Source organism: Nycticebus coucang, chromosome 23, assembly GCF_027406575.1.
Source record: "Nycticebus coucang isolate mNycCou1 chromosome 23, mNycCou1.pri, whole genome shotgun sequence".
Classification (NCBI taxonomy): domain Eukaryota; kingdom Metazoa; phylum Chordata; class Mammalia; order Primates; family Lorisidae; genus Nycticebus; species Nycticebus coucang.
The window spans coordinates 27,707,016-27,726,534 of record NC_069802.1 but is presented as its reverse complement, the minus strand read 5'-3'; the positions used below and the strand labels follow the sequence as shown (position 1 = coordinate 27,726,534).

General features: G+C 39.8%; 1 protein-coding gene across 2 annotated transcripts in view; it reads left to right on the top strand.

The window, feature by feature from the left end:
- The window catches only part of LOC128575913 (cytosolic beta-glucosidase), a 94,410-nt gene extending 79,345 nt beyond the window's left edge, over nt 1-15,065 (top strand). Inside the window, exons 5-6 of one of the 2 annotated variants that reach the window (XM_053577724.1) lie at nt 2,771-2,808; nt 14,836-15,065. In XM_053577724.1, the coding sequence (XP_053433699.1) occupies nt 2,771-2,808; nt 14,836-15,024 (227 nt within the window). In that variant the 3' untranslated portion in view covers nt 15,025-15,065. The remainder of the gene's footprint in view (nt 1-2,770; nt 2,809-14,835) is intronic. The other variant, XM_053577725.1, reaches the window with a different exon arrangement.
- The last annotated feature ends 4,454 nt before the right edge of the window (nt 15,066-19,519 follow it).

Below are 19,519 nucleotides of genomic sequence, written 5' to 3'. Positions count from 1 at the left end.
TGAGGCCTCCATGTTCTCATTTCATAAAATAGAAATAATAACAATATCTTTCTTATAGGAATGCTGGAAAGAGCAAATAAAAACATGCATTTAAAACTCTTGAAACAATGCTTGGCATCCTGTAATCACTCACTAAAATAAGTTTCTACCATACATTTTTTTTTCTGTTCTTATTTTTCTTTTTCTACTATCTTATTAGCTCAAAAATGGCAGTAAATTTGTCCTTCCTTCAAGAAAGTTTCTATTGGAGTTGGTAAATGAAAGGTTGGTAAGAGGTGACTGTGGGTTTCCATGACTATAAAAAAGTAGCTCCTTATAACATGGATTTATTAAAATCTAAATGAAGCAAATATTTATAAGATAAAACTATGGAGTTCAAAGACTTCCAGGGTACTGGCATAATCCCATAAAATCAAAATTCTCTTGATAACATTTTCCTTTTCTATAGTGGTTTTCTCTGTTCTGTAGTACACAGTAAAATGTAAGCTATTCAATTCCTATGCACATTCTTGAATCTCTTTTTTTTCTGCTGATGCATTTTAGGGACAATTTTGTCTTTTTAGTATTCAAAACAAGGAAAGAATAACTGATACACGAAAGACAGTGAGGTCACATTAGGAGAGACTCTGGTTGGCACACCGCTGTCAGTCACAGGTTCAGTGCAAGGCAGCTGTCCCGGCTTCCTATGTCACCTCGTTTGCTGTGGCCACCTACTGTGGTGTGATCAACAGTCTTTCAAAGCATAAATAAAATAGAAAAAATGATGGCTCCTCTCCACCTCTTAAGCAGAGGTTTAAACTCTGATGAAGATTAATCAGCAAAAGGGCAAGCTGGTGTCTTAGAGCCTGGACTTTGGCAGCAGATAGATAGCTAGATCTTAACCCTTTCTTTCTCACCTATTTCCTTAATTGCTTTGAAAATATTGACTTTGAGCTTCATTGAAGGTTCAAGGGGAATAAGACAATAGAAGGGTTCCAAATGAGCTTCATTTTCATTTGTGTCTATTATATGGACACAACAGCATTAATCTTTAAGGGTTTCCATGAACAACATAGTTTTTAGCAATAAACATCTATTCTTTTTCCCATGTGCAAGGGAAGTATCAGGCCCCATCTTTGGTAATCTTCTGCAGTTCTCCTTGAACTTGAAAAGGCTTGAAAGATAACTCCATGCCTATATATTTGTTGAGAGCAGAGAGATAAATACAGTTTAGAGATACTGTTAATTATGTAAGTAAATTTTTCTCCTTCCTTTTCCCCCTCCTTTCCTGTCTTCCTTTCTTCCTTCCATAGCCTCAAATCACTTGCCAAGTAACAGCCCCTTGTGAAAGAAGCTCATTTCTTTCATTTTACTGATGGCATCGCCAGCAGTTCTGGGTAGATACAGAGCTCATGTGTCTCCAGTGTTACCTTGTAATGTTGTACTTAAATTCTTCATTTCTTGTGTTGCTCTTAGTTCTATATTCTTCATTTTGAAGGCCAAGGATGATCAAATCTTTCCATGATACAATTAAAAGGTTCTTTTGATGTTGAACAAGAGGTTCAAGGGGAATAAGACAGAATCTTAACAGGCAAGACAAAGCCACTGTGTCATTCTGCATAATGATTAGTTAGGCTAAGCTATCTTATATGAAAACTACTCATAAAATCCTAAGGGGTACCACTGTGCACTGTTTTGGAGAAGATAAATAGAAGGGTTCCAAATTCTATGCATATGTGTAGTTTGAGAAGATGACAAGATTCTATTGCCAGTGGTCTTATAATGATGGTGTGAAGATTCTCCAACAGATGGCTTGCTCATGCTTTAGCTAATTCGTGACAGAGATGGAGACTTGGGGGTCTCAAAGTACCTTACACAGCTTGGGGGCCTTGGGAGAGGCCCATGAAAATGACACATGAACATAGTTCTAACTCCAATATGGCTCCTATCTTCCCTTTTGTGGCTAGCCGATGAACTCTTATTTACTGGTAAAGTTTCTAAAAAAGTGTCCTTTTTTTCAGGAAAGCTATCCCTGAACTTTCCAGGAGAGTTAAGTCATCCACTCTCTTGTCCCTCCAGTGTCTTTTATAGCCCTGTCCCTTGGGGTTTCCAGACTAGTGCTTTTTGGGTCTTTCTTCCCAATGAGAACATCCTCTTCAGAGGGCAGAAACTATGTGCTATTTTTCTCAAAATCACCACATTCAAAAGCCTGGAGTCTGGGACATAGTAACTTCTCAGTGGCTATTTGAGTGAATAATGAACAAGCTGTGCTTCCCAAGTATTTGGACCAGATGTGGAGTCCTGGGGCTCAGTTGGGAAGGAAACCTATTCCTACCCCCTCTGCCTGATGTTGCCGTGACTGATGTCCAGCCAAAATTCATGCTAAATGCTCTTCTGTCTTTGCAGGGCTGTGTGGTTGTGTTACTTCTGTTCTTTTGGGGAAGACTGGAGGGGTTTTTTGTGGAATAATGGCCCCAAAGTGAGGAGAGAGGAGAGATATTTCATGACCCTCATTCTGAGGTCTATAAGGAGTTCTATTTTCTGAATAAGTATGGATTGCAGCTTACAAAATATTTCAAACCTATATAATTAAAAATAATGAGACCAGTCATTGGTGGCAGTGCATGGCTAAGTATAAGAAAAGACAAATTCTTCAGGTGCCTGCGATTTTATAATTGTACTTGCTGGGGAAGCTTATTAAAGCCTTGCAGGTGCAATGTTTCATCACTGAGTAGTGAACCTTTGAAAGATATGCATAATAAACAGAGTTTGAAATATGTTTTTATTCCAGGCCATATGGTCCTGTCTGGAGCTTTCCTGGATCTTTGGGTCAGTTCACTGTTGAAAGATGGGCTTGCAAGGACCCACCTCTCGGAGCAGCTGTCAGAGCCCTATCAGAGCAAATCTGCTTTCGCATGATTATTTATTTGATGTGGCTTTCAGAGATGAGCCCAGCCTTGCTCGGGAGCTGAAATGTGCTGAGCAAAGTCTCTTCCCTGAACAGCTTGTGGCCATATCACCAAGCAGTGTCCTTCCTTGTCCTTAAACAGTAGACTAGCGAGACTTGCACATTAGGGCAGGGCGGGCAGTCTGGGTGAGCTGTGCCCACCTGGGCTTGAACTTGGTGCCAGCAATATGAAAACTTACACGGTAGCATTTTAAAGAGGTGTCATTGTTCTTGCTTCTCAACTCTGTTCCCCACTTTCCCATCTCGCTCAACTCTAGGCACTACAGGGGCTGTTGTATGCACAAAAACACTCAAGGTGTTTTTGTGGTGGTGTGGTGAGAATGATGCTAATGCTTGCTGCCCTCTTGCCATGAACAGAAGGTGGCATTGACTCCTCTGAGATTGGCTTTTTAAGGGGCATTTAATATAATTTATTTGGCATTTATTGTATATGTATAGAAATACTAGACAAGAGACGTGGTCGTGGAATCACGTGACCATAAGAAAACATTACAATTCCTAGCATACAAAGTGAGCAGTGGACCGATCAGAATGGAAGAAGATTAAGCCTGGTATCTCTTTTTCTTTATTCAGAAAAGTTGAGCTTAGAGTTGCATGCTAGCAACTTGGACAAAACAAAAACAACAAATCTTGCCTTCGTATGAACTATCTTTTTACTGATAATGTGCTCCATAATTTATTATATCTATTAGTAGCCATTCACTTATTTAGTAATATTTATTAGGCACCTATCCTTTACCAGCCACTGCTAAGTCTTGCCCTGCTCAAGCTTGGAGTCTGGAGCAGAAGACAGACACTGAACAAATACTTAATGAATCACATGTCTTCCTCATGTTCCAAAAAGGAAGTTAAGAGTATTGAGTAAATGCACATAGCAGGGAGACCTATGCATGGTCATTGCACTTCTATTCGCCTATTTAAAGCCTAAGGGCAAGGTCAAATATTTTTTTCTTCTATAAGCATCACTGTGCCTAAAATAATAGCTTGTATATATTATAGTGCTAGAAGCTTGTCTTAGCCCACAATCTGCTGCTATAACAGAATAACTGAGACCAGGTAATGTATAAAGAATAGAGATTTATTTCTTACAGCTCTCATGGCTGGGAAGTCCAAGGTCAAGGGACTGCATCCAGAAATGGCCTGTGTGTTGTGTAATAACATGAAAAAAGGCATCACATGGTGGAGGAAACAGTGAGACAGAACAAGAGAAGAATTCTCTCAAGCCCTTTTATACCCAGCATCAATCCATTCGTGTGGGTGGAGCCTTCCCGGCACTGTTGCATTGAGCATTAAATTTTCATGCTTTTGGGGGGATCCTTTCAAACTATAGCAATGTGGAATGAAATATTCATGGTTGTAAGAGAAGACTGAAAGAAAGAAGTTAAGAGGGAAGTGTTAAGATTAGTCCATTCACTCAGGTTCCAGGATACCAAACTATCATTTGAAACCCCTAATCAGTTCTACAGTGATAGTACACATTTTTCTTTTGCTCCCACATTCATGGCTGTCATTTCTTAGTCACTCATGGTATTTACTCTTCCATTTCTAGAGCCATAGAACCTAGAACTTAGACTTTTACCTGAGCACAGAAATATATTACTCTGATATTTCTATTTAGGGTTCTAGCTGCTACTTTCTTTGCAGTCTATTCTCACTTGACTGTAGTTGATAGGAATGAACTATTTCTATATACAATTAGATGGATATTTTTATGGACTAAAATGATAGCTATTTTAATTTCTATAGCTCAGGTGTAAGGATAAGATCACAGGATGAAGATATTTTCTGCCGGAGCTCTAACATCGGACCCTAAGGGGTTCCAAGGACCAAGGACTGGCTACTGAAGTGTAGTGCTATGCCTCAGAAGAGTTCAGAGAGTTGGCTGCAGAACCTTTGGAGCTTTCAGAGTTAACCTATCAAGGGGAAAATACTCAAGAAGACTGCCAAGGAATGTAGCCAAGAGCCTGCCTGCCTCCCTCCCTCCATCCCTCCCTCCATCCCTCTTCTATCACCTCCCCCATGTTCCTTTTGTTCCTTTTCTCACTCATTCCTTCAAGAAGTGCTAAGTTAGCACCTACTGTGTGCTAGATGCTGCTCTCAGGATGGGACAAATTAAAAAGCACAGACTGAAGAGGTTCATTTTTCTCATGGGACTATAGTCTACTTGGGGAAAGATACAATTATAAAAAGAGTAATTACATGAACAAAACATCTTGATTTAGTGATAAGGGCCATTTAGTGACAAAGCAAATAATACATGATGATAGAAAGAATGGGCCAGTTGGGAATAAAATTTTAAATTGGGGAATTAGAAAAGACCTTTTATAAGGGTTAATTTGAAATAATACCTGGATGGCAATGAAGAACCATAGAAGAAGATCTAGAAGGATGATCCAAGTGGTTGGAAAAGTCAGTCTCATGGCCATGATATATGCACAAGGGCTCCGTAGCTTCCTAGAAGAACAGAATCTAAGTGCAATCTGGTGTATGTCAAGTAGACACAGGAAGAGCTGGGAGAACTGGGCCTAAAAGGTCATAGAAGGGTTTTTGTTCTTAGGGCACTGATGTTCCAGATGCTTCCTCCACCTGCGCCTACTCCGTGCTCTCCACGTAGTCTGGTAATGTGGCTTTGAGTCTGACTTGTTAACTGTGTTCATTATTTTCTAAATTTGGAACTTTTCCTGTTATCCTGATGGAAAGACCATAGGCTCTGGAGTCAGACAACCTCAGTTTCACCCCAAAGTTCTCCCTTTTTGTCTGTGCAACTTGTATAAAATTACATCCACAGACATGTCCCTTGAGATTTTATCAGGTCAAGCATGTGGGACACCGCTGGCCCTGTTTCTCTGTCTCCTCTTTCCAGCTTACCTTTAAAGGGTGGAATGCTGTATGGCTTGCACCAAAGTCTCTTGCCAAAGTCGTCTTCTCTGAATTTTATTCAACAGCAATGATTTCAAAGACCATCTCTATATGATGACTCCAAAATTTATATCCCCATTAGGGGTGGGGAACCTGCAGCCTCAAGGCCACATGTGGCCCTCCAGATCTCCAAGTGAGACCCCTCAAAAGAACTCATACTTCACAGAACAAATCCCTTTATGAGAAGGATTTATTCTGGAAATTTTGGATTTAGTTCAAAAAATGTGCTTAAGGATCCAGAAGGTCAAATGTGGTCCCAAGACTGCAAGTTCCCCACCCCCTGTATGAACTCCAAGTCTTCATAACCAAAGCTTGATTCATTATTTTCCCTGCCACTCCTCTAAAACTAACCTATGTCCAGTATTCCCTAACTCAGAGATGAACAATGTTATTCATTAACTTTTTCATTTTTATCTCCTGCACTGATAACCAGTGAATTGCTAAATCTCATTGATTTTCATCTATCTGTTGAATCCATATGGTTCTTTCCATCTTCACTGAAGCCACCCTAGACCTAGCTGCCATCATCTCCCTGGCGATTTACTGCAATAATGACTCCTAAATGCATTTCTGGTTCCATTCTTGCTACACTCAAATCTATTCTCTATAGAGGTCACAGTAATTTTTTTAAAAGACACCACTCTGCTTAAAATCCTTTGGTGATTTTTTTTTTTTATTGCTGTTGGAGTAAAGATCAAAATTCCTAAAATCTTAAAAGAACATGTATGTCTTCCTTGGTGCTACCTTGTGCCTTCCTCCCATGCTTCCTACTGCTGAACTCTCTTGTTTGCGTTCTGAGAACCCTTCCTGTGACTGAGATTTCACTAGTACTATTCCTTTTGTTTGGATTGCTCTGGTCCTTCTGGCTCCAGTACAGTGAACATTTTCACATTTACTGGCTGCCCAGCACTTGTTGAACACTTATTACCTTTGAGGGATGTCCAGCCTTACGAGTTTTGTTGATCCAAGGTAGAGAGTGAGATTGCCAGGTTTCTTTGGAGCAAGGGCACAGACATGAGATTCACTTATCAGTCTTGAAAGTGAAGGGCTGGACAAAGGTAGGACTTATTGCACTGGTGAGGATGGCAGAAGAGACAGTCAGCTCTTGACAATGAGTGTGGCTCTAGGATCTTATCTAGTTCTTGGTGCTGAAGTAGCTGAGAGGTTGGTGCCTAATGGGGTTGTGAGAAAGATTTTGGCAATCATAAGCGTAGGACATTGTGCTGCTTGGGTCATTAGCAGTTGGAGAATTTTTTCAGTCTGCCCAGATTTCATTCATTGCCTTTCCAGACTCTGAGAGAAATAAAAGCAACAATAGCAATATTGAAACATTGCATTATGGAGTGTTCGCTATAAACCAGGCATTGTTCCTAGAGCTTTATATGTACTAATTCCACAATCCTGTGAGGAAGATACTATTACTTCTATTTTACAGAAAGGGAAATTAAGTCCCAGAGAGAAGGAAAGAAAAGAAGAAAGGCAGAGGGAAAGGGGGAAGGCAGGTAGCTTTTCTGGTGGAAGAGAGCTTCTCTTGTTGAGAACAACTTTAGTTCCCATAGAAGTGTCCCTGTTAGGGAGGAAGAAACTATAAGAGTAATATTGATGGAGAAGTTCTAGAATATGACAATGAATGTGTACCTATCTTCAGACCCTTTACCATTTAGGTATTTTTATACGATTCCTTTCAACTGCTTGCTATATGCAGCTTCCCCTCAACAGAGTCTAATGTAAGTGGTAGAAATAATACAGATAATTAAGAAATCTGTGCAGTTCATTTCTGGTTAATTGGCATTTTCTTATAAAATATTTAACAATTAGCTCTCCGTTTTCAAGTATTCTCTTTTCAGAGAGTCATAGTTTTTGCTACCTAGAGGTCCCATCTGCAGGTGGGGCCTCCTGCATTGGGATTATTTGGGCATTTTCACAGATGTTGTCCAGCCACTGATATTCAGCTGGAGTTAGGGGGGCTTATTGTGCACTTTCTATGTTTAGATCTTCCTGATGTTGTTCAAATTTCTTTTCATCCAAAGAAAGAGAGAAAGAGCCTGTGTGCCAGTTTTCTTGCAAAAACTGTTACCCAGCTAAAAGACATCCTCCAACTGTAATGTCCTGGTGCAGTTCACCCAAACTCAGAGAAACACATTTTCAAAGTCCGTGTAGGGTCTAATTGCCAGAAAATTGGCTTCAAACTGGGTCCCCAGAAGGCTTTCTCTCTCCAGCTCTGACAGGCTTTGAGAGAGATTCTCCTAAGCCCCCAGCAAGATCAGGTGGGTGGTTTGGGACTCAGAGCCCAGTTGGTGACCTCTCTAAAAGAGCATGGTACATTAGTTTCCTGGGGCTGCTGTGAGAAATTACCACAAACCTTGTGGCTTGAAATAACAGAAATTTATTCTCCCACAGTTGTGGAGGCCAGAAGTCTGAAATTAGGGTGTCAGCAGGGTTGGCTCCCTCTTGAAGCTCTGAGGGAGAATTTATTACATGCCTCCCTGCTGGCTCTGGGGGCTGCAGGCTGTCCGTGGGGTTCCTTGGCTTGTAGACACCTCCCTCCAGCCTCTGCCTCCCTTTTCTCATAGGCTTCATCCCTGTGTGTCTCCTCCCTTTTTGGATCTAGGGCTCACCGTTATCTAGGATGATCTCTTCTTGAAATCCTTAGTTGAGTTATGCTAAGACCCTTTTCCAAATGAGGTCACGCTCACAGTTGGGATGGACATTTACTTGGGGATGTGTGTGTACCATTTAACCCACTACACAGCTGGATTTCAACCAGGCAGTGGGATGAAGGGACATTTGGCATTCCCGAGTCCTCAGCATCTCCTGAGTCTCTCAGGGGTCATCTGTGTCTGTGAGCGAGTGCAGCCCAGCCCCGACATGGCTGTGTTGCTCAGCACAGAATTCCTCTGGCTCTGACTGTTAGGGAGAGGGGGAACTGAGAGAGATTCTCCAACATTTATAATCCTCAAGAGAGATTCCTCTCAGTTTGGAATTACATTAACACATTGACTGCCACCCTGCAAAAATATTTTTTTTTTCCTTGGGGCCCACGTGGCTCCCAAGGTATCCAAGGTAAACAGACGTGTGAGTTATATATGCGTCGTGAGGTTCTGGGCTCAAAACTAGCATGAGTTAAAAACAACATACGTGGCAGTTAATGTGTTTAAAAATGTAAAAAAGAGAAGTTCTCAGGTCTCATCCCTGCCTGTGTTAGTTTGCTAAAGCTGCCATAACAAAATACCGTAGACTAGGTGTCTTAAGTACTTCCAGTTTATTTTCTCACATTTCTGGAGGCTGGAAGCCCAAGATCAAAGTGGCAGCTGGCTTGGTTTCTTCAGAGGCCTCTCTCCTTGGCTTGCAGATGACCAACCACCTTCTCTCTGTGTCCCCTCGTGGCCTTTCTTCCGTCCGTGTGCATTCCTGGTGTCTTTCTCTCTCTCCTTGTATTTTGACCTTGGATTCTGCATTCTTCTAAGAAGTGGCCAGAAAAGAAAGCAACGGAAACCCATGGGCTGAGTATTGCGCTGAGGTCCATGTTATTCCATTTCATCTTTACAGCATCGCTGGAAGTAGACATTAATGTCTCTATTGTACTCATGAGAAATGGGAGGAGCCTTTCAGCTGGTAACAGGTGCACAAGGGATTAAAACCCAAGCCTGTAGAGGTGTCTTTTCCAAATATGCCTCATTAGTTTCTGAAGTTCCTAAACCTTGAAGAAGGTTTGTCGCTTTGCTTTAACTTATTTCAAGTTTGTTGCTTTGCTTTAAAACATCGTGAATATGGCATTTATGTAGTTCATATGACAATAACTGACTGCTTTGTGGGTTTGTTTTTTTTATCTGTGGATTCTAGTGATTTCTGTTTTTTTTTTGGTCATCCTCTTTCTGGGTCCATCTGATTATATTTCATTAGATGCTGATGATTGTACTTTAAAATGCAGATTTAAAATATTGGTACCTCCCTTCAAATAGAGTGTAAATTTGTATTTCCCAGGCACTTGGGGTACTGTCAGTCTGGAATCACCTCAGGCCAAGATCCAGACTTACTATTTACTAAACTACTGGGAAACATGTGATGTTCCAATGACCAGTGTGTTTCTGGCTCACTCTCACCATTACCCTAAGGGTGAGTCTTTTGGGTTTTTAGTTTCCTCGGTGTGGGTTCTTTCTTTCTTTCTTTTTTTTTTGAGACAGTGTCTCACTTTGTCATCCTCGTTAGAGTGCTGTGACACCATATCAACCTCAGACGCTGGGGTTAAGTGATTCTCTTGCCTCAGCCTCCTGAGTAGCTGGGACTACAGACACCTGCCACAACACCTGACTATTATTATTATTATTATTATTATTTTCAGTTTTTGGCCAGGGCCAGGTTTGAACTTGCCACTTCCCGTACACGGGGCTGGCTTGAGCCACAGGCACAGCTGGCTATTTTTTTGCTGCAGTTGTCAATGCTGTTTAGCTGGCCCGGGCTGGGTTTGAACCTGCCAGCATCAGTGTTTGTGGCTGGCGCGGTAACCACTGAGCTAGGGGCACCGAGCTGCTCAATGTGGTTTCTCATACTAGTATGACTCCTCAGATGGTGTGACTCTGAGTTATGACATCTGTGCTCATTCTAGAAGACAGAAAAAAGTTTAGAGTTCCCAAGATTAGAGAATTCCACCAGGCAAAAGTGGCAACTGTGTCTACCAATTTCAGTTTCCAACTGGTAATTCAGTATTAAATTTTTAGCTTTCCATTGCTATGAAGATCTATGAAGAAATTGTATTTAGCATTTTTTACGTGTTTTCATTGAGAAAATTTACTTGAATAATATAGCTTGCTATTACTTGAAATCTAGAGGCCAATTTTTTTCTTTGTACTTCTTTCTGGGGCGATCTTGCTTTCATTTTCTCTTCTGTGAGGCTGATGCTTTTTGCCTGTTTGGAAACTTTCTACTGGTTCTTGTCATGGCATCTGGGGTTTCTGGATTAGTGGTGTGTTTGATAGTGCGATAGTCTTGCCACATCCAGAGGCACCTTTCATGGGTACTATAAGGGGTGTCCAACCTGTAGCCTGTGAGCTGCATGCTGATTATGGGAGGACTATTTTGCTCAGTTCTCAAACATCCATGCCATGATATCTGTGGGGTTGGATATCAGAAGAATGATGTACAGCTCTTTCCTTTGTTCATCAGCTTTCATTGGTGTTTGTGTATTTAATGTAGAGCCCAAGGCAAATTGTTCTTCCAATGTATGGCAGAGAAGAATAAAGGTTGGACAACCCACTTCTTTCTGACCACCATGAATACAAAAGCTATCTCTGTCTCTGTTTATAAATGCGGAAATATAAATCTCATCAGAGCTCCCTGTTTCTAGACTCTTCTAATCTGACAAAGACAGGCAAAATTGTGATGTTTCATAGAGATGATTCTGTGCAGCATCTTCTCTGTGTGTGAATGTATAGTAAATACTTTAACCTTTCCTTATTATGCACATGTCTTTGGCTCTTGCCATCAGCTTCTGGGATATATGCCATACTTAATAAAAATGAATTTGTTTAGGGTGGGGGTTATTTATTCTAGAAAGACCAACAATGTGATTTGAGGTGGGGATTTGGGGTCACCTGATTTCAGTTGACCAGGGACCTGAGTTCAGGCACATGAACATTCAGTCAACCAATCATGCCTTTGTAATAAAGCCCCCAATAAAATCTCTGGACACTGAAGCTCAGGCGTACATCTCTGGTTGGCAATAATCTGTATGTAATATTGACATTGGTACCAGGAGGGAAATGTGTCCTGATTCCTAGAGGGGAGGATAAGGGAAACTTCATGTCTGGAATCCCTGAGACCCTGCCCTCTGCATCTCTTTCTCTTTGGCTGATGTTAATCTCTGTCTTTTCTGTAATAAATCATAACTGTGAGTATAAATGCTTTCCATGAGTCTTGTGAGAACTTCTAACAAATTACCCAAACTGAGAGTGGTTTTGGGAACCCCTGAATTGTAAATCCCATAAATGCTGAGTCATTGTCAGAAGTGAGGGCAATTTTATAGTCGAGGCTGTGCTTTCAACCTTTTCAGTTTCTGTGTGTATGAGTGTGTATGTTTGTGTGTGCTTGTTCATAGTACAATGCTAGTAGGGGGTTCTTATAATTAGAACAGCCTGCCCAAAGCTATAATATGTTTGCAAGGCTTAGTTTTTTTTTTCCTCCTTGCATTTTTAGCTTCCACCTGCTGGCAACAAGACCCCTTTACACCAGTCCCGCACTCTAATACCGAGCTCTGACTTGGTGGTTGGTGTCATTGTTGTCCAAGTGCGCTTTGTACCAACCCAGAGTTCCTGTCACTCTGCGTTTACTCTCCTCCAACAATAGTTAAAGAAAGAAACTGAACCCATAGAAGTGTTTTTTCCCTGCCAAGATTTGGGACCACATAAATCATGGTGACAAGAAATGGGATGGTGGTCTCTTTCCATTCTTAAGAAGTTTGGAGCGTGCAGGTTCCAGTGTAGTTTTGTAATGTTTCCCAGTGGTGGCACAGTGAGGATTCCAGCAGGCTAGTTCCTCAGTCCTAACTAGGTAATTCTCTACTTGAATGTTCCTGAAATGGAAATGCACAGATATCCACCAGTGTCACTCGGGTCGTTTAGTGCCTGCTGCGGAACTCCTGGCAGTTAACAATGAAATTGTCAAGATTTCCCTTTTGTTCCCATCCAAGCAGACAGGGCATCATTTTTATCCCCTGGTTTAGCATATGAATCAATCCTTTTATATGTGATCAGTGGGACTGTGTGTGGCTTTATACCTGGCAGGCTTTCTTGTTGGGCAATAGTTCTGCAAATGAGAAAGAAAATATGCAGAATCTTACATGTCCCTAGATGGAATAACAAGACGAAAGAGATTGATGGTTTTTTCTGGCTTGGAATTTGGCTTTGGTAGTTTTGATTCTTAGAGATATGCTATTCAGTACTTAAATTTTCTGTTTCATAGAAATTATTAAAAAGCTGATAATTTCCAGTTTATAGCTAACAGGGGAGGAAGGATGCATGGCAAATGTGGACAGGTAAAAGAAGAAAAAGTATCTAGAAAATTTTTCTATTTCTGCACAGCTTAATGTGCTTGAATACTATATTTGTAATTTCCCAGCAATTCTGTGTTTACAAAGAGCCAATCCAGCTTGATGTATTTCCTGTCTTAAGGACATTTATGAGGCACTCTCTAAGCAAACCACTTTGTGTGCCTCCAAATGTTAGAAGGGATATGTGTCCCGTTAAGCACCTTTTGTCTATGGAATATCCACAGTCAAAACAATAAAATTTTAATAATATTTGAAGATCAGAATATGTGTAGTAGACTGAGTGTGGCATTTTTAAGAGAACTGATAAACACAGACTGACACCAAAGGAAAAGTGAAAGGGCAAATCTAGCATTGCTAAATGTTTAGCTAGAGGAATCATTTTGGTGGAGAGCAATTCCCAACACAATTAAAATCTGATTTATTATATGAATGCTCATTTTTGATCAGAAATATATTCATCTCATAAAGTAAACCTGCTTTTTCATTTAATTTCTGCACTGAGTAATGGATATTAGTGCATTTCGTATATTGGGTTTATTTATACTGTTTTTTTTTTAAAGCCCAAATGCAAAGATTCATATGATTTCAATTTTGCCAAACTTAAAATACTAGTAATAAGAGAGCTCAGTTGTCTGACTAACGTGATGGAAATCAGTGTAAAGCTAGAGAGAATTTTCCACACTTACATGTCTTAGCATGTAGTCCCCATGGATGTGCTTTAGGGTGTCCACGAATAAAATGATGTAGAATCCATATGCATCTGTGTATTTTGTGGGTAGGCGATTCACTGCTTTTCCACTTAAAGAGAATGTGCTATGAACTGAAAGTTGCATCCATCCAAATTCATGTTGCTATTCTAGCTCCTTATGTGATGTTTTTAGGAGGTGGAGTCTTTGAAGGGTGATGTCATGAGGGTGGAGCCCCAATGAATGGAATTAGTGCCCTTATGAGAAGAGACAGGAGAGAGCTCCCTCTCCCCTCCTGCAGGATGCTGCCCTACTCTGTCTTCTATGTCACATGGTCATCTGTGAACTAGGATGCAGCTCCTCATAAGACGTCAAATCTGCTACCACCTTCATTTTGGACTTCCCAACCTCTGGAACTGTCTGAAATAAACTTCTGTTGTTTATAAGCCACCCAGTATATAATGTTCAGGTATAGCAACCTGATTGGACTAAGATAAGGCGTTGTAGCATTTCTGTGCTCACTCAGTCTAGGACACAGGCATGGTCAGAGTTGTGTGCTGACCCTTTTCATTTTGGAGGTTCTGTTTCCAGAATCATTAGACATGTCTCAGTTTGGTCATGATGACACAATGCAAGTGCTGAGGCTTCCTCAGGCATACTGCTGTCATCTCTTCCAACTTATTAATGGATGTTCTGGAATATCGAGAGGCTATCTAAAAACTGAACAGTATTTTTAGTGAATACATTTCTAGGTACTAGAAAGAAACTTGTGTGTGTGTGCATATGTCTTTGTGACTGAAAAGTGATACGTATTGAAAAAATGCTCATTGAGTAGAAGAATGAGGAAAACAAATGTCCCAAAATGAACGAATGACCAAATAATTAGAATGATATTGTAACTTAATTTATTGAATGAACCCTCTACTTGGTTCAAGATGAAAACAGGCAAGGGGTATTTTTTAAAATTGACAAAAATAATATAATTTATAATGCATTACTTGATGCTTTGATATATGCACACATTGTGGAATGGCTGAGTGGAGCTAATTAACATATGCATTGCCTCACATACTTACCCTTTTTTTGTGGAAAAGGGGATAGAGGGCAGGTCTTGTCTGTTCCAACTGTGATCCCCTACAGAGCAGGAGAAAGAAATCCAGACTGCTCATCAGTGATTTTGTCTGTGTTCTCATAAAACCTTCACAGAAATGGTAATTTTTCTGTTTTTAAAATTTTAGCTATCCAACTGGATAAAGTCAATCTTCAAGTGTATTGTGCATGGTCGCTTCTGGATAACTTTGAGTGGACCCAGGGATACAGCCACCGGTTTGGTCTCTTCCATGTTGATTTTGAAGACCCAGCAAGACCCCGAATCCCTTATACATCAGCCAAGGAGTATGCCAAGGTCATCAAAAACAATGGCCTAGAAGGGCATCTGTAAAAAAAAAAAAAAAAAGAATGGCTGGGAGAAGAAAAAAAGTCTGCTTTGAGGATGGTCTCTCAGGCAACCTCAAGTTGCTTCTGCACTCAACGGAATGGCTTGTACCAATGGCTCTGTGATTGTGATGATGAAGTCTTAATATGTAATGCCCAATGATACAGTTAATGATGGCCTTTACTTTATTTGTATTTGGATCAATGAACTTTTTAGAAGAGTAAAAGAGAAAACCACTGAAATGCACTTTTATATTAAAAAATAAGATAGGAATTAATTTAAATCCTTAGAAATTCTCCTAGAAAAAAGTGCAAAATGTATGAAGATTATACACTCATTATTTGCACATGTAACAACTACTTATTATAAGAATACTTGTTTATGAGTCTACTTATTGATTCAGGGGACATAGCTACTTTTGCTTAGTAGATTGATTGTGGTGTGAGCCATGGTTTTTCCACTATCTTAATTCTAGTATAAAAAAAAAAGAAAATCAAAGTGCAAGGCTGGTCCACATTCTGTAGTTATCCATTTGTTAACAAGAGAGTTAATTGGCAACCCATTTGATATAATGTATTTGTTAATACATTTGGCTTTTATTTTATGTATGCTTGAATAAGTACATCTTTCTCTTGCCTAATGAATCTTTGGAAAAAATAATAAAATAATTGAATAAATTAGAGTTTGTATAGCAGAAAATGTGTTTAAGTGTTGATTTTCAGCAAAAGACAGGTTCCTACTGCAGAGTGACACAAAATTTTAAGCTGGTTATGGAAGGATATGGTCTCTATCTTTGGGTAGCTCTTTAAAGGTTAAATCTATAAGAACCTCATGAAAAAAAGTATTAATTGAATGACAACCTGAGTGTAAGCAAAGGTCAGGAGGACATTCATGACACTGGTAGTTGAAATGTCTGAGCTATGTATGGAGTCGATTGGAATTGAAAATGTTACTGAGCCTCTTTAGTTGAGGTCAGGAATAGATTCAGGGCTCCCTCTGAACTCCATGTCTCCCCTCTAGGAAAACTTTAATAGATATAGAATTTGTTCACATCCATATTTCAGTAGTATTATGGATCAGCCTTGAAGGTAAGAGGTACTACCACCTGCACGTAGCAGACTGAGAAACTGAGTCCACATGGAGTGCATTGTTCTCAAGTTTATTAGTGCTTATTAACTGGATCCGACGCTTCCTTGACGTTGGCCTAATTCTTACACCATAGCACACCATACGCTGAGGTGCCATGAAAGACCTCTCTTCATTTTTTGGTAGAGGAAGAAAGAAATAAATTTGGGGTTGCCTTATGCAGGAGGAAGCAGGGAAAGTGGTTTTCTGTATTCTCACTCTGCTTTCCCCAGGAAACCGCACATAACTTTTGGCATTCTCAGAAGGCTTTGGCCCTGAGCAGATGCTGCTATTTTTTCTTTTATAAACTGCGGTCAATTTCTGGATCGTTTTCATGTTCATAATCAGAGAATTATTTACAGCAAGGAACATACTCTCAGTAACTTTGGACAGAGTGAGAAAGAAATGGTTGTAGTAGTTCAATAAACGTGGCTACTCTGGGGAAAATTATATTAAGATTAAAATGGTATACAGAAGAAATTCTATTACATCTTTGCCACTGGTTTGTTATTTTTATTGTTCAATGAGACATTATCTCACAATTTGTGTTCATTTAAGAAGCACATTTCCAAATCTTATTTCATTCCTCTCCGATCCAGCCTGTCTTTTTCATTTTTAGCATGTATCTTATTTACAAGTTATATGCCCTCTTATATTATCTTGCAAGACAACTGAGTTTTCCTTTTAATTAGGATGCTGCTTTGAATATTATTTATCCTACGGGGCATATTTACAAGTTTTACAACAATACAAATGAGCACTGTATTTTGGTTACCAAAATCAGAACATTAATATTTACATGGTAAATAAAACTATCTGTCACTTATGGTCTGCCAGGTGAAATAAACATCCCCAATTCCTCACAGCGTGGTAGCCCTTCAAAGTGCAGTTCTCTGCTGAGTTTTAGAGGCCAGCTCTTTGTCCCAGAAATGGATCACACACAGGGTGTTTCACTAATTAGTCCTGTAAATTAGCATTGCCAGGAGGTTAAGGTGAAGGAAAAAATAAATAAATAAATGAAACAACTCACCAACCCCAAACCTAACACCTCTTGCTCTATTTCAATTAATGTTATTTTTAATTGCTTGTATTAGCATTTGAGAAGAAGATTGATTGGCTTTTGAATGTCAAGGTAACAGAACATGAATTCTTTAAATGGAAAAGCGAGAGTTGTTAATAATACTTAAAACTCCATAGATACTGTACTTAGATGTCTTGAAGGTCATCGGAGGCTTGTAAAGCGCATGTTTTATGTCTGTGTTATCTAAGGGAAAGGTGGATATCACAATGATGGATTGGATCTGCTTGTATTTCTCTATTACACCCTTCCTTTTATTTATTTATTTATTTTTTGTAAGGAAAGTATGAACATATTTATACATATTGTTTATACCTTGGGAATCATCATTTCTAAGAGAATTGTTTGTTTGGTTTTCCTTTTTTTGATAGTTCTTATTTTAGGGCAAGTCATTTCTGAATTGCTAAAAACATACATAAAATAACAGTCATCCAGTTTCTTTTTTGATGTTTAGGGTATTAGCTTTATAATAAGGAGTTACGCTGGAAGTTATAGTCGGAATTCCAGGAGGAATTGTCCGCCTAAGCCCGTCTATTGAAATGAGCAGGTACAAGTTCTCATTAGGAAACCCGTTAACTAAGGACCTGGCAACCTTGGTCTTTGGCAGTGGAGTGCTAGTCAGCTTTTTATGCTCCAGAAATTTGTATTTGGCCTATAGCTTTTAATTATTTTTATGAACTAGGGAATTATGAATACATTTGTAATATATTAAAACAATCCCTAACACTGATTGACCAAAAAGTAGATTTATATGATAATTCTTAAACACGAAATCTATTGCTCAGTGCTAGGCAGAATGAAAATAGAATACTGAACCTTATAACAGAGAGAGAACAGAATGTAATCAAAGCTGATGGAAGTAATGCTGTTTAATTACTAGCATTGCACCTCACCTAGAGAACACATATCCATCATCCATCACAATATTTTAGGCTCTGGTTGTCCTGGGAGGCATATAGTACAAAGCACAAAGCCTGATAAGCCTTAAAGAATGACATTAAAAAAAAATTGACATGGGCATTTTATGGTGGCCTTTAAAAATACTGGTTATGGTGATGTGATGGGGAAATAAACCTTGTTGACTACGGCAGCAGGCGGGTGGGGAGGTGGGGCCGTGATGCCAGGTTAGGGTCGTGGGGAAGAAAGTTCATGAGTGTTTCTTGCAGAGAGTAGACAGGGCCTGTTGTCCCAGGCTTTGACAGTGTTTGAATGTGACACCTGACCGATGACACCTGACGACCTGGCTTATGTGACCCTACTGGAGCCACCATTGGTATCCGATGTCTGGGAAATATGGTATCATCATTTTTAAGAATGTGGGCTCTGGGGCCACTTTCACCTGGATTCAAATCTTGGCTCTGATATTTCCTAGCCAAGTGACATTAAGTACCTAAGTGAATTGCTCTTGCCTCAGTTTCCCCATATGGAAAATGGGGATAGCCTTCCTCAAGAGACTGTTGGGAGTGTTAATCAAATCAGCTGACAGACATAACATGTTAAGAGATGCTCCTGAAACATAGTAAAGGCAAGGTTGGTGTGAGCCATTATTTAAGCTATCAAATTTATCCAGAGTGAGCTGCCAGAAATTCACCAATTCTAAGTGTAGACTTTTTTCTGTTCTGGGACTACCTTTCCTTTCCACAGTCTGCTTGTGAGTTTCTGCTCTGGTTGGGATTTGCTGCCTTGTCTGTCTGCCACTCCAATTTCTGTGGCAGTGGTTTTTCCTATGATGTCGATTCTTTGTTCTACAAAGAGATGTTCATTTTCGGTTTGTCTCTTTTTGTTGTTAGGATGGGAATGGCAACTTGCAAGCTCCTTAAATGCTTGCCCAGACGTTGGTGCCATTATTTGCACCACTAGAGTTGAAGGCATCCAGCAGCTGAGTCAGTACATACTGATCAAACTCAACTTTGCAGTATTTTGTAGTGATACACTATTGACCAGACATTTCTTCTCCAAAGAAACTAGGATAGAGACTTAAATGATAGTACAAACTAAAGTTATTCCCCTGATTAAACTTTTACATTCCCAGTTTCTGGTTGAACAGGTATGTTAAGCACACAGGTGGTGGACATAACACAGGGTTTGATGACCATTCCACATTTTATGAACATGTGACCTCAGGCAATTTAGTCATATCTTTGATTTTCATTTCCCCCACCTATAAAGTGAAAATAAACTTACCTACTTTATAGGACTACAGTGAGAATTAAATGAGATGTAAGATCACTTAGAACATCATCCACTGAGTGGGAATTATAATACCCCTTCAAGTAGCTATTAT